General features: G+C 34.8%; 1 protein-coding gene across 1 annotated transcript; it reads left to right on the top strand.

The window, feature by feature from the left end:
* The first annotated feature begins 981 nt into the window (after positions 1–981).
* Positions 982–15,373, top strand: LOC139901597 (disease resistance protein RPV1-like). The gene is made up of 13 exons (XM_071884291.1): positions 982–1,191; positions 9,258–9,583; positions 9,901–11,005; positions 11,101–11,184; positions 11,346–11,561; positions 11,640–11,973; positions 12,190–12,335; positions 12,964–13,148; positions 13,227–13,229; positions 13,906–14,246; positions 14,350–14,447; positions 14,815–14,911; positions 15,315–15,373. Exons 1-13 carry the CDS (start codon positions 982–984, stop codon positions 15,371–15,373), a joined length of 3,204 nt encoding a protein of 1,067 aa, XP_071740392.1.
* Positions 15,374–16,360: the final 987 nt, after the last annotated feature.

Below are 16,360 nucleotides of genomic sequence, written 5' to 3'. Positions count from 1 at the left end.
GGGTATTGTTGGTCTTGGTCATGCTTTTGAAGATGCATTGGGTCTGTTTAATAATACGGTTGGGTTTGATATTTTAGGTAATCCGAGTGAGGTCGCTGCCCCAAGAAATTGGCAGATGTTTATTTCACAAAGGTTACCGCTTCTGCAGAATCCACTTTTTCGTTATCTCCCCGACAATCGGCCTTATGGAAATCACAGCAGGGTGTTCACACCTCTGCTTGGCTAAGGGCAGTCCCTATTTTGGGGTTGGGTCAGACGATGAACTCAAAGACTTACCGATGTGTGTTGTGCTACCGGTTAGGTGTTCCATTGTTCTCTATCTCGACGGCATGCTCTGCCTGTTCAAAGGTTTTTACTGGGGATATTTTCGGGGATCACGCGGTGTCTTGTGCTGGTATGGTGGGTATTAAGCATCGACATAATATTGTTCGGGATTCCCTTGTTGATGTTTGTTATCGATCTGGGATTTCTGCGAGAAAGGAGGTTGACATTGGGTTGTCTGGAGGGAACGGCAGGGCCCTCAGACCTGCAGATGTGTTACTTTATTCCTGGGATTGTGGTCGCGATGTCTGTGTTGACTTGACAGGGTCTTCTCCTTTGACACAGTCTGGGCTTTCTGACTTTGTCCCTGGACGTGCTGTGGTTGAGGCGGCTCGTCGGAAGCGGGTCAAGTACGAATCTTGCTGTCAGGCGATTGGTTATGGTTTCATTCCTTTCTCATTTTCTTCCCTTGGGGAATTAGAGAAGGAGGCTATTTCTTTGCTTAAGCGGGTTCAGAAGAGTTCGATGGCGCAAGATATTGGTGCCGGTGCTGCTGCTCATATTTTTACTATGATAGGTTTTGCTATTGCTAGAGGTGTGGGGGCCCAGATTGTCTCTAGGCTTCCCACTAATTTTTTGTAAGTTTTAAAACTTTTAAGTTTACTATTATTATTATAATAATAATAATAATAATAATAATAATAAAAGCACAAGGGCCATATGTCGTTTTGGCCTTCAATATGTCGTTTAGAGCTTTTGTGTACAAGAAGCTGGGCCATGGATCCTCCTAGGGTCAATGGTAGCAGCTACGATGTGTTTCTGAGCTTCAGAGGCGAAGATACTCGATATTCTTTCACTGACCATCTCTATCATGCGTTGAAGAAAGCAGGAATTAGCACTTTTAGAGACAGTGATGATGCCGAAAGAGGCGTGATGTCGTAGCGTGGGGTTACGAAATATACTATATTTTTAATACGGAATGCTACAAAATTTAACAAGTTTTAATTAAATATTTACAAAATGGATATACCAAAACCTTGCTACAACACAATAGGCAGTGTACCTAGTCGCGGAGTAGTATAGTTTTTAGTAAGTCCGGTTCGTTCCACAGGGAGACGGGCTTATGAAACACTTATTTTTATATAATTATATTTGTACAAAATATATATAATTATATATAATAATATATAAAAGGAGAGTTTACCGTTTAATGACCGGTTTGTCGATTTTATATTTTAAGCGAAGCGTATAGTAAATGACGATATTTAAATAAATAACAATAATTAAAATGACAATAAATAAAAGTACGAGGAAATATGAAATAAAAAATATTATGCTTATTTAAACTTCCGTAACCATGATGGTTGACGTGTTGATTTTAGTTTTATGCCCATGGGTTAATTGTCCTTTGTCCTGGATTATTTAATATGTCCGTCTGGTTTTTGTCCATAACAGTCCATCGGTCATAAATTTAAAGTGCGAGTGTCCTCGTCAATTTATTCTTATACCCGAAGTCAAATATTCCAACTAATTGGGGACTTAAACTGTAACAAGGTTTTAATATTTTGTTTAATAATTACACCAGGATATCGACTGCGTGTAACCCAAGATTTTAATACTTTGTTATCAATTATACCAAGTGTCCTTTGTACATAATTTCACCCCTGTTTTAATTATTCTAGTGGCTATTAATCCATTCCCGTGTCCGGTTAAATGAACGATCGTTCGTACATATAAATACCCCGCCCATCGTGTCCGATCGAGTGTATATGGTAATTTATAGGGACGCCCAATTGTAAATCTTTATATTAACATTAACAAACTATCATTTAGTTAAACAAATATAAAGCCCATTAATAGCCCATAGTCTAATTTCCACAAGTGTCGTTCTTTTGTCCAAACCCCAATTATGGTACAAAGCCCAATTACCCAATTTTAGTAATTAGCCCAACATCATGATTACTTCGGATTAAATAAGCATAATAATAAATTAGCTACGAGACATTAAAATAAAAAGGAAGTACATAACTTACAGTGGGATTAATCAAAGGAGTGTTACACGGACAGAATTTTAACTTAGAATTCCATAAAACTGATTTTTACATTACCCAATCTAATCTAATATACATCTAATCTATATAAATATATATATTATATATTTATTTATTACATTATTCTTACAGAGTATTATTATGTATTTGTGTGTGTGGTGTTAAAAACGAACGAAAAACTGGCAATTTATAGAATGTGAGCTGATTCTGATCCTCATGCGACTCGCATGGGTTTATGCCTATTTGCCATGCGACTCGCATGGCCACGCTGGAAAGCTCACATATCTTTTGTCTTCTTGTTCGTCGACATATTTATTAAATATATATAAAATATAAATAATTTTAATAATTATTTATATATTATATTATATTTATGTGCATAGTAGACTAGATATTTTTGGTCCATTGCGTCGGGCGTTTCTTCTTGGCTCGGGTCCCGGTTCCGGATTTTCGGACGTCCTTGCGTACTATTTTATATCGTGTACTTTGCGTTTCGTAACTTGTACTCTTGTTATTTTTAGACGTTCCTCATCAATAATTTGAACCATTTTAATTGTATCTTGTACATTTGAGCATTTTGGACCTTTCCGTCTTCAAATCTCGTTTTCGCCTTTTGTCTTCGCACTTATTTAATATAATCGAATATTACTTGAATATGGAACAATTACAACTAAAATCCTGTCTTTCTTGGGGGATAATGCTATGAAATATATGTTCCTTTTTAGCCTTATCAATATCCCCACACTTGAACATTGCTTGTCCTCAAGCAATACAGTCTTGAAATAATATAATACATCACACGAATCACTTCTTTATTCTTCACACTTTGTACATCAGTGATTTTGATAGAGCGGTATAAACAATGATAGTAATGATAGAACCATGGTTAAAGGTGGGTGTGTCATCCACAGTTGCCTTGGGTTTAGGTCAACGACACTTACAATCAAATAGCCGATTTACTTTCGGTTTCCAAAGCAAAGTGCACATTTGAAAGGCGGTTTACAGTCCCACATGACTATAAAAATGTAGATCCTTAAGGAAATTGGATCTTTATGAAAACATTTGATCTTTTGAAAATTCAAGCTAGATTTTATCCTAGACAAGTTTTCTGATTTAATCCATTCTTTGGTGTTGCAAAATATATTTGTGGATCAATATTTTGGCTTAAAACTTTTAGGTTCGTGTAATCCACTGCTATCCTGGTATCGGAAAGCACACATCCAGTTTACTTGTTCCGTATATTACCTTTCGGTAAACTACCGTCCGGTTGTAAAGGAAAGCGATGAACAAGAAACTGTTAAGGCAATGTTTAATGACATGCATTTGTTCATGGTCTAAAAACGTGTCGGATGCTAGAACTATCCTTGGTAGGAGCAATAGTAAAGATCATCCTATGATTTTTCGGTCTGGCACAAGGTCCTGTCTCTGACCATGCTATGCAACCACCGTTCTTACGGTTGACACCCGATTTGGTTCAGGTGACCTAATGAATTCCAGATGAATTCCTAGGATTTTACGTTCAATGTTAATGAACGCATTGAAAATGGTTTTTCAGAAAACAAATCGGTTTGTATTTTTGATCAAAATATTTTCTCGTTCAAGCTCGAGTTTAGATATCATCGAATTCCATGAGTTTGTAATTCTCAATCTTTAAGGTCAATCTCAAGGATTGAGTAATATCAGGCTTAAAAGCTGATTTTTAATCTTTAAGGAGATTATCCTTTCTGGGGATCTGATTCATTAGTCTTATCAAGCTAATTTGCACGGTGCCTCCCCATTGTACGAGATAAATCCTTCTCATGGTTAGGATAAATCTGACCACTTGGCGACCCTGTTTGATGCTGAGGTCCGTGGATTTCCAGCCGATTTTAGTGATGACTTTTCTAGATTTTTCGTCAACCTACAGCTGGTCTGGACAACAACTTCATGACCTAAATCAAGAAGCGCGTGTCTTTTTCGGAAGACTTTACTTCCTTCTAATGATGGAATTGATTCATCGTGTAGATCCATCTTTCTTTCAAAAGTATCACAATAAACCGGGTAAAACTATTAATTTAGTTCAAAACAAAAGCACCTGCAATAACTTTACAGAAACATGTGATAGATAATTTTTAATTGAATAACTTGGTACATTCTCCCCACACTTAGTTTATTTCTTTGCCTTTTTATTCTCTTCTATTCCATTCTTAAATGAATTCAAGCGTTTTGGGTTGTTTCTCAATTTATGTCCTTTTTAAGGTAACGATAATTTCGGTATTAACACCTAGTTTTCATCGTTCATAAATATGTATAAACATGATTTTAAATTCATTTAGTTGAAATTTTTTTCAAATTTTCACAAAATTTGGCAAATAAACCAAGTGTAAACCAGAGAGAATTTATAACCCTTCCCCACACTTGAGATCATGCAATGCCCTCATTTGCATGAAATCAGACTCTAATTATAAATTCATGAGGGTGATTAGTGTAGAAAAGTGATTAAGAATACCTAGTTTGTACTTACAAAGCTCGACGAATGATAGATGGCGCGCCTCATCGTTCATTCCTTCTTGTATTATCACACATGTTTTTCTTCAAAAATGGTTGCTTTTCTGAACTGTTTGCTAATCTTTGAAAATGCATCTTTTACCCTAATTTATTATGCATGTTTATTAACGAGTTATGCACTAACCCGAACCCCTAATTTAACGTTAAGTGGGGTTAGACTTCCCCACACTTAGCTGACGACATGTGAAATCGGTGGAATAAGTTCCACGAATTAAAATAGTGAGCCAGTTATTTGCATCTCGGGTGGTGTATAATATATCAATGGGTTTAAAGTTTAGACTCACCCGATCGTCACTACTTAATTCTTTTTTAAGTGTAGCTTTTAGTAAATGGATATGTCTCTTTTCTGGTTCTTGGTCAAATGGATCGATATACACCGACATACTTATATCTATAGGGTGGTCAATTCCAAAAGTGTCCTTCCGTTTATTCTCGGGATTAAAGTTTTCACCTCTATTACCCAATTGGGTGAAATCCGAGGTGTCATTATCTATTACAGCTCGTAGTTCATCTTCAGTAGATGACTCGTCTATTGAGAATATTGGGTTGGAAAGTTGTGGGATGGTAAAGTTCGGTTTGGCCTCGGGGGTAAAATTTTCAACGTTATCGTTTTCCCAAGAGTACCAATTTGTCACCCTTTCTTCTTCTTCATCCTCCATTGATGGATTGATTATTTCGTCGGTAGAGGCTAATGTGTCGATATGTTGTGAATTTGGTAAGACTGAATAAAAAGTATCATCGGGATAGTTGGTGATTTCGGAGCTCCCGAATTCATCAAAATTCGATGATTTGAGATTTTCTTGCACACGACTCCTCAGATCAACAGGTGTGTAATCTGATAGAGTTTCAGCTTGCCGGTTTACAAACTCTCTCATTTGTTCCTTTTGAGCATCAAGTTCTTCGAGTTTGATTTTCATATTGTCTAAAGAATTTTCGGACACGTAATTTTCCTCGTCTTCTGGTTGTTGAGTTTGGATATATTCTTGGGAATAATCCCAGTTTGAATTGCGTTCTTCATAATCGTTCCATTCAGGTTCTGTGGGTACGTAATTTTCCATAGGAACGTAATAATAACATTCCCATGTTGAGTGATAATCTCCACAGATTTCACAACCAGTTATTGTTTCGTCATTTGTGATCCAAGATTGACTGAACGAATTGTCATCAACACTCGGTTGAGAGTATTGATTTAATTGATTTTGGAGTTCAAAAAGAGTTTCCAAGGCCTTGTTTTTAAAATTTTCCATTTTATTGCGACGGCCAAATTTTAGCTACATTCACAAATGATCCTATTAGTTATAAAAATAGAAAAACTTATATAAGTTGTCCAATTAATAGACTTTTCTGATTTTTGCCCACGTTTTGAATAGCCAAAAGATGCAGCAGGTAGCCAGGACCCTTTAAATCGGAAGCCCACAACTAGCCACTAACAAATCCAACTATTACTACGAACCAGAAAAATGTCAACGTCCATTAACTTAACCGCTTAAATAATTTTTCTTTCCGTTTTGAGAATTAGATAAGAAATAGAGAAAATTCTAGGTCCTAAAAACTAGAGCGTCGAGAAATAAGAAAGAAATAGATTGCGCGTCGAAAAACGTCGAAAAATAAAAATAAGAAAGAAAAACGTCGAAACTTAAAAGTCTAAAAACTAAATCTAAAAAGTTGCGCCTAAAAGTCTAAAGGTAAATGCAATTCTAAAGGAAAAACGGCAATTTATTAGGCACTAAAATCTATAAACGGCGTCGCAAAATTCTAAAGCGCCTAAGTCTTAATTTAAAGAAAAAGCACTTAAGAGATTTTACGGCAAAGCCTAAGAATCTAGAAATATAAAATAATTATGGCAAAAAAAACTAGACTAAAAACTAACTACGAACGATAAAAATACAAACATTACGCTAAACGATTAAAAAGATACAAAATAGAAAAAGAAATAAAAAGTTATAAAATTATATATTTTTATAAAAATATTATTTTTATATTTTAAATTATAAAAGTATTAATTTTATATATTTAATAAACTAATTATAAGTAAATATTATAAATTAATAAAACTAAATAATATTAAACAAATAACCTAAATAGGGTTTTAATAATAATAATATAATATTACACCGTAATTAATGCGCAACTAGGGTAAAACCTGGCCTGTCAGCACCCATCATGCGACTCGCATGGGGTTCAGGCTACGGTCATGCGAGTCGCATGACCTGCAGAGCCGGTTCAAATGGGGGTTCAGACAAAGGTTCAATTTGTATTTAATTTATATTTATTTTTATTTTCTGTTTTTCTAATTTTTAATTTTTCTGTTTTAATATATAAAATATAAAATATATATATAATTTAAATAAAAACTTAATTTTACAAACTAAAATAAAATAAAAATACTTTATAATAAAAACATAAAAATAAATTTATATATATATATATATAATTTTTTTTCGGTTTTAAAAATTTTTAATTTTTTTTTTTTTTTTTTAAAGATTTTATATTGTTTTTCTAAAAACAAAATATAAAAATTTCGCCGACTCCCCGGCAGCGGCGCCAAAAACTTGATGTCGTAGCGTGGGGTTACGAAATATACTATATTTTTAATACGGAATGCTACAAAATTTAACAAGTTTTAATTAAATATTTACAAAATGGATATACCAAAACCTTGCTACAACACAATAGGCAGTGTACCTAGTCGCGGAGTAGTATAGTTTTTAGTAAGTCCGGTTCGTTCCACAGGGAGACGGGCTTATGAAACACTTATTTTTATATAATTATATTTGTACAAAATATATATAATTATATATAATAATATATAAAAGGAGAGTTTACCGTTTAATGACCGGTTTGTCGATTTTATATTTTAAGCGAAGCGTATAGTAAATGACGATATTTAAATAAATAACAATAATTAAAATGACAATAAATAAAAGTACGAGGAAATATGAAATAAAAAATATTATGCTTATTTAAACTTCCGTAACCATGATGGTTGACGTGTTGATTTTAGTTTTATGCCCATGGGTTAATTGTCCTTTGTCCTGGATTATTTAATATGTCCGTCTGGTTTTTGTCCATAACAGTCCATCGGTCATAAATTTAAAGTGCGAGTGTCCTCGTCAATTTATTCTTATACCCGAAGTCAAATATTCCAACTAATTGGGGACTTAAACTGTAACAAGGTTTTAATATTTTGTTTAATAATTACACCAGGATATCGACTGCGTGTAACCCAAGATTTTAATACTTTGTTATCAATTATACCAAGTGTCCTTTGTACATAATTTCACCCCTGTTTTAATTATTCTAGTGGCTATTAATCCATTCCCGTGTCCGGTTAAATGAACGATCGTTCGTACATATAAATACCCCGCCCATCGTGTCCGATCGAGTGTATATGGTAATTTATAGGGACGCCCAATTGTAAATCTTTATATTAACATTAACAAACTATCATTTAGTTAAACAAATATAAAGCCCATTAATAGCCCATAGTCTAATTTCCACAAGTGTCGTTCTTTTGTCCAAACCCCAATTATGGTACAAAGCCCAATTACCCAATTTTAGTAATTAGCCCAACATCATGATTACTTCGGATTAAATAAGCATAATAATAAATTAGCTACGAGACATTAAAATAAAAAGGAAGTACATAACTTACAGTGGGATTAATCAAAGGAGTGTTACACGGACAGAATTTTAACTTAGAATTCCATAAAACTGATTTTTACATTACCCAATCTAATCTAATATACATCTAATCTATATAAATATATATATTATATATTTATTTATTACATTATTCTTACAGAGTATTATTATGTATTTGTGTGTGTGGTGTTAAAAACGAACGAAAAACTGGCAATTTATAGAATGTGAGCTGATTCTGATCCTCATGCGACTCGCATGGGTTTATGCCTATTTGCCATGTGACTCGCATGGCCACGCTGGACAGCTCACATATCTTTTGTCTTCTTGTTCGTCGACATATTTATTAAATATATATAAAATATAAATAATTTTAATAATTATTTATATATTATATTATATTTATGTGCATAGTAGACTAGATATTTTTGGTCCATTGCGTCGGGCGTTTCTTCTTGGCTCGGGTCCCGGTTCCGGATTTTCGGACGTCCTTGCGTACTATTTTATATCGTGTACTTTGCGTTTCGTAACTTGTACTCTTGTTATTTTTAGACGTTCCTCATCAATAATTTGAACCATTTTAATTGTATCTTGTACATTTGAGCATTTTGGACCTTTCCGTCTTCAAATCTCGTTTTCGCCTTTTGTCTTCGCACTTATTTAATATAATCGAATATTACTTGAATATGGAACAATTACAACTAAAATCCTGTCTTTCTTGGGGGATAATGCTATGAAATATATGTTCCTTTTTAGCCTTATCAAGGCGAATACCTGGATTTAGAAATTAAGAGAAAAATCGAAGCATCCGATGCTTCAATAATCGTGTTGTCAGAAAACTATGCAACATCGACATGGTGCCTGGACGAGCTCTCGTTGATCCTTGTACAAAGGAGAAGAATAGATCGTAAGCATTACGTTTTACCTCTGTTTTATCATGTGGATCCTTCAGATGTTGGTAAACATAGAGGAACTTTCATGCTTGCAGCCGGTCCCTCCAGACGGTGGACGGATGAGAATGTCAACAGGTGGAAGGAAGCAGTGACCGAGGTTGTCGGGGTAATTGGCGAGTGTGTTACAGGGTATGCTTCTATCTATTTTCTTTCTTATTATATCATTATCATTTTCATAATATAGCATACTTTCGATCAATCAATCACAAAAATAGGAGGGTGAGCTAGGTAACAATCTCAAATTTAGGCATTTATTGGTTAGTGGTTTCCGCGGGTGGTTAAACGAGATCTTTTTACGCTAGGGAGTAATCCTGCTGGGCTGCGTACATCAGAGTATGGGTCGGATTACTCGCCCTTTCGGGTAGCCCGGACAGGGAAAACCTTCTACCTCTTTTACACTGGAACTTCACCAGCTGAACTCTTAAGTTTGCTTTCTGCTGTTACAGGCCAGAGACTGAGTTTATAAAGAAGGTTGTTGACATTATTTACAGAAGAAAAGATCGGAATGAAATTAATATTCCTGAAAATGCAACAGGGATAAATGTTCGGTATGACAAGATCTTCAATTCCTGGTTAAAAGAATCCAAAGAGGAATTTTTAGTAATTTCCGGCATGCCAGGAAGTGGCAAGTCAACATTGGCGCAGTATATTGTCTTTTCCTGTGGTGAAAAGTATGAAAGTACAAGTATTGTTGAAAAAATTGGAGAAAGATGTAGTAAAAACCCTCGTGAAATGGTTATACTACAACAACAACTTCGCAATGATATTTCAAAGGGAATGGACAGACGAAAAATACACAATGTTAGTCGGGGTACACCTCAGATTGAAGTGCTCTTGAAAACGACAAAAGCACTTATTGTTCTTGATGATATTGTTAACGAGCATCAATTGAGAGAATTACTCGGATCTGGGATTGTCAACCCAAAAAGCAAAATTATAATAACCACAGATAATGCTATAACTGGTTGTTTATTTTTCAAATCCAAGAGGTATCAAAAGTATAAAATGGAGTTACTGGATGATGATGAATCGTTGAAGCTTTTTTGTCTTCATGCTTTCGGATCAGATATTCCGAAAGATGGTTATGAGAGTCTCGCGCAGAAGGTTATAAGATATTGTGAAGGAAATCCACTGTCTCTCGAAGTGTTGGGTTCCTCTTTGTCACAAAAAGACACTATGGCAAAGTGGGAAACTGAATTGAGGTCATTAGAAAAAGATTTGCATAAGGATATTCGTGGTGTCCTCGAAAGGAACTACAATTCGTTAACTGACTTTGAGAAAGATGTGTTTTTGCACATTGCATGTTTCTTTGTTGGCATAGATATGGAATATGTGGTTAACGTATTGGAACCTGATTATGCTGCCATATCAAAAATCGAAACATTGATAAAGAGATGCTTTCTGTATGTCACTCCTGATAAAAAACTGATGATGCATGGATTACTTCAAGAAATGGGGAGAAGCATAGTGGATCGAGTATCACGTATCCCTGCTGAACGCAGCAGAGTTTGGTGTAATAAGGACTCTTACGAAATACTCGGAAGAAACAGGGTAAGATGCTTTATACGTTTATATTTAAGCTTACTTTTCATTTCCGACACTCCCGCATGATCTAAGGTGATATTTTTCGTTGTGATTTCGTTTAGAGTGCAATGACAGTAGAAGGTCTAGCTCTTGACGTTAAAATGCTGAAGAGAGAGAAGGAATTTGAAAACAGAAATTTAAGCCCGGTATGTTATACATTATATTGTAGCCTTGATTTCTATGTAAAATAACTGAATTTTCAGTTCTCAATTTTGTTTAAACAAAACTAATACTTCTCTATTAATACGTGTTGATTTTTCAAGACAGTGTTAATCCTGATTCGGTTTTTGTTTCTCGTACTGAACAGCTTTCAAGCGATTCACTTCAGCAGATGGATCGACTGAAATTTCTCAAACTCAATTACGCAGAACTCACCGGATCTTACGAGGATGCATCTGAACATTTAAGATGGCTCAGTTGGGTTGGATTTAGCGAAAAGACCATACATAGTGACTTATTCATGGGTAAATTGGTTGCTTTAGATATGAGTTATAGCTGCTTGAAAGAATTCGAACCACCCACGGTAGGAAATCCATCTTTTTTTTAAAAAGCCCTTCATGTGGACGTACTAAGCTAACTTATTCTGTTACATTTGAAACAGTTTCTTGGATCACTGAAGATATTAAATCTCAAGGACTCACACGATCTTTTCGAAATCCGCAACATTGACCAGATACCGAATCTTGAGACTTTGATTCTCTGGAATTGTAAGAGTCTGTTTAGTGTGTGTAGGAAAATTGGAAACCTTGAAAAACTTTCTTTATTAAACATGACAGGGTGTAAAAAGCTTGTTAATAGGGAACAAGAGCCATCCTTTCCCTTGCCACGTTTTCTACAACGTTTATTCCTCGACAAATGCAATATTAGACGCACTGATTATTTTCCTCTATGTTTCAATGATCAAAAAGCTCTGCAATACATAAATTTGGGGAATGGTGTGTTTAAAGTACTGCCTAGTTACAGCTGTCTTAAAAATCTCCTGGTTCTTGACTTAAGAAATTGTTCAAGGCTTATAAGACTTCTATGTCTCCCAGATACACTTGTAGAATTGTATATAGATTACTGTATATCAATCGAGAAAATAACTTTTGAATCAGGTCGATTTACATAGCAAGAGTTTGGTTATGAAGGGTGCATTAATTTATGTGAAGTTGAAGGCCTGTTTAAATTGTTGCCGGTAGCTATACTTGATGAAGCTGAATTGGGTCACATGAATTGGTTAAAAGAATATCAAGATTATAAAGTGTGCCTGGTTGGTGATCATGATCTCACCGAAGGCAGAAGTTGCTATCTCCAGGTTTTTGACCCCTCTCTATAACACATGAATATGCACACACATGCACAATGTGAGACCTCTTTACAGGTAGGGGTGTCAATGGATCATGGATGGATATGGATTGGATCTTGATCTGATCTAAGCATTCAACTTAAACGGATCTTGCTAGATTCTTATTTACTTATAGATGTTGAAAATGTTAAGTTTTATTTAGTTATAGATGTTAAAAAAAAAGTCGGCCTTACTCAACAAGCACCTTTTTTATAAGGTCGCTTGTTTCCACTCATTGAATATTCTATATATAAAAAAGATCGATATCCAACTAATTTGAACGGATCGTGATCGATCTATTTATTATTTTCCAAAGCCATCTAAAGAAAAGTTTTTTTTTTTTTTTTTTATGGTTTTTTTTAAGTATAATTTTACAATATGACTATGAAACTAAACAAACTCAAAATAAATGTTACTTGCATTCAAGTTTAGCATTCCAATCAAAATATGTTTCAAGTTCCCTTTTTTTTTTTTAAGTTACAAGCTTCTACTCCGAGCTTCTACTCCGTATATAAGTATATGAACATTAGACTAGCTGGATTTTCACTTTTTGTAGTATGTCGACGAATAAATGAACTTCTTTGGTTGTATGTCGCAGATGTTATATGAATACAACATAAGGAGCACATCTCTGCCAGACTTAGAGCATCCAAACCTGGTGCCGGAGTATACGTCACAATCCACGTGTGTGTCTTTTGACGTACCTTGTTGTCCAATTGGCCGTCGTCTATTAGGATTAAATGTTATTGTAAGATATAAATTATCTGGTGAAGATTGGGCTTGGTTTGCTAAAATCAGGGTGACCAACAAAGAAGATTTTAATTACAATCCCATAGTTTTTTTTTTTTTTTTTTTGAAAAGCAAGTAAATTTTTATTGATATATTGGAAAATTACAAAGCCCAACTATACATTCACATTAAAGTGAAACGAAATGGAAATGCGACACAAACACGCACATGACAAGGGAAACATTAGACACCAAGAAACTTGAAAAAACAAGCTGGAAAGAAGCCCCCAAACAGTACCACAACTGCGATGACAACCTCTCTAATGAACTTTTTAACTTCATTCTGATTATCCTCCCTAGTCATACCTATAATATTCCAAGCTGCAATCTTCATTTCCTTCATCATTAACATAAAAGAAACTTAGACACTCATAGCAATATCCCAGGATCCATTCCATCCACTTCATTTGCCAAAACACATTCACCATCATTCTTCTCATTATACAAATCTTCCCCATCATCATTCTGAATCTTATGCAAATGAACAGCATCCCATTTCAATTTGAATTGCTGTAGCATATTGCTAGTCCACTTGCTAGTTTCAGATTCAGAAGGTTGTCTGTTATTGTTGACATATTCCTCCACAATCTCCATTGAATCTTCTTTCTCATCAGCATTTTCATCATTCCCCAAAACAGTAAACTTATTAAAACTTTGTGTAAACGCCACTTTTTCATTTTCATTTAACTTCCACTGCTTGCTAGGACATTTAACTTCCAGTAAACTTATTACAATCCCATAGTATTTGGCAGACCAGTTTCTGGTGAAGTTTGTGTGTGGTTAAGCTATTGGCCAATTGGAAACTTATTGGATGTTGGAGATGAAGTTACCGTGTCTATTGTTGTCACGAGGGGGTTGGAAGTTTTTGAATGTGGTGCAAGCCTGGTGTACAACGATGATGACGATGAAGCACGTGAAATTTGTGAAAATAAACTGGGATGTGCAGAAACTGTTGGAAGAGACTTGACTGGATTTCAGCTAAGCAACGGATCGTACTATCTTTGTCGGCGTGATTTCTATAAGTCAATGGAGGTTGGGAGACTGAATCCTGGATGGTTAAGTGGCATAGTTGGTGACATCATTGATGATACAGGTATCTACATCTTTCCAAATTCTAACTTTCAGGTGTTGTCATTGTTGGAATTGAAATCTAAGCTAGCAAAGTTTTTATCCTGATACCACACACTGTTATACAGAGGTACGAGGATGGAGAATGGCTGGTCGACCTCGACAATTATATCAATCATTTACAGAACTGAAATCTGTCAGATGCATCATCCATTATCCTGAAACGGTAAATATATATTGTGTAAATTTTTTTACGGAATGAATTTATTACCTGGATCTGACGGGTCCAAATTACTTGATATTGGATCATTGCTAATTGGGTTGCAACATGGGCTCCTTTAATTATTAATTGACTCCAATATAAGTCTTGACTTTGAGCTTTCAAGATTACCCTAAGTATGGGTTGCCAATTGTTGGTCAAATATTAGGTTGAATTATATGGCTTCCAACTCTGTACAGGATTTTGACTTGATTCCCATTTTGTATTTAATAAATAAAATTTATAATTATAATTTACATCCTTTAATTTGCTTATGTATGTTAAGGTTGATGATACATTAACCTTTGATGGATCTCAGCTTATTCTTACCTAGTGTCTGACTAGTATAAGCTTGACTGAGTATAACCTCCGCCGCAAGAAGAGAGCGGCAAAGCGAAGCGAAATAGATACTGCAGGGGATGCCAAGTCATGTGATTATTGACGCTGAGTCCTTTTTTTCTGTTTTGTTTTATGCACCTTGTTTTCATATGGAAATACAGCAGCGGCTACCAAGTCATGTGATTATTGACGCTGTGTCTTTTTAGTTTTGTTTTGTTTTAAGCACCTTGTTTTCATATGGAATTCGCTAGCTTGTATTTAAATTTACTTTTTGTTACTAGACAATCACACCTATATAAGTTTCAACAGCAATTTCTGATTTAAGCTTGATGTCCATATATGTGTTTTTATCATGTTTATTTATATAATAGTTGGTAATAAATAATGAGAAAATATATAAAAAAGTTTGATTTATTTATTTTTATTTTTATATATAAAAAATGAAAGAACACGGTTTTTTTTTTTTTTTTTTTTTTTTTTTTTTTTTTTTTTTAGATAAAATAGGTAGGAATACTGATATGGATGACAATGGATATTTCATTCATGGATATTAATTCGATCCGATCCATTTATAATGGATACAGATGACCTAAATGGACGAATAATAGATATGGATATGGATGATATAAATATTGTGGATCCGATATAGATGAAAATATATCATTTAATAGATATATCCATTATCACCCGAAATACATATATACATACATAGATACATACTAAAATATATGCATATACGTCTACATATCACCCTTGTAACACACCCTATCATAATTGTTTCGCTGACACACTAACATGAATAGCGGAAGAGAGAGAGATTTCGTAAGGCAGAGAACGAAATTCTTTAACGGATGATCATAAGAGTGTGAAACTTTAGGTGGATAAATGAAGCTCTTCACGCTCCCTATACCAAATCACCTATGTAATAAGATTTTGCCACACGTAGGTCATCATTGGCGAAATGAAAAGGAGAGCGGCGATTCTTGGGATTTTTTTCGAATTTTGGATCATCGTGCAAATCTCTCTTAATGTCGTGTTTGGTGTCGCGATCTGCGACCCCTTCAAATTCTGGTTGTGAAAACTCAACCGACTTCTTCGCGTTTTGACCAATGCCTCGAGCCTGGTGATCTATCCTTACCGTTTCAAAACAATATGGAGTATAATTTAATGAATAATATTCTTAATTCCACAAAATCAATTACGTTACTTTTACATGTGTAAGTTTTTAACCTTAATTACACCCACACTAAACACTGCCTCATACCATCAAACACGTAGAAGATTCGTTACACGCTTCTTGTGGGGCGTGGAACATCCGATTTCGACACACGACACTTGTTACGTGCCTGTTGTAGAGGGGCGTTGGGTGTGGGGGATTAACGGAACTAACAACGTCATAAATTGACACATGGAAACATTTGATTGGTTCGTGGCTTTTAATCTGTTCGGAGCGTTAGATTTTTTTCTTCTCAACAAATTTTAAACTATAAATACAAACCAATTCAACCTATTTTCTATATTTTCCTTTCTACACTTTCAAA

The sequence above is a fragment of the Rutidosis leptorrhynchoides genome, chromosome 3, assembly GCF_046630445.1.
Source record: "Rutidosis leptorrhynchoides isolate AG116_Rl617_1_P2 chromosome 3, CSIRO_AGI_Rlap_v1, whole genome shotgun sequence".
Lineage (NCBI taxonomy): Eukaryota > Viridiplantae > Streptophyta > Magnoliopsida > Asterales > Asteraceae > Rutidosis > Rutidosis leptorrhynchoides.
This window is presented reverse-complemented; position numbering and strand designations above follow the sequence as displayed.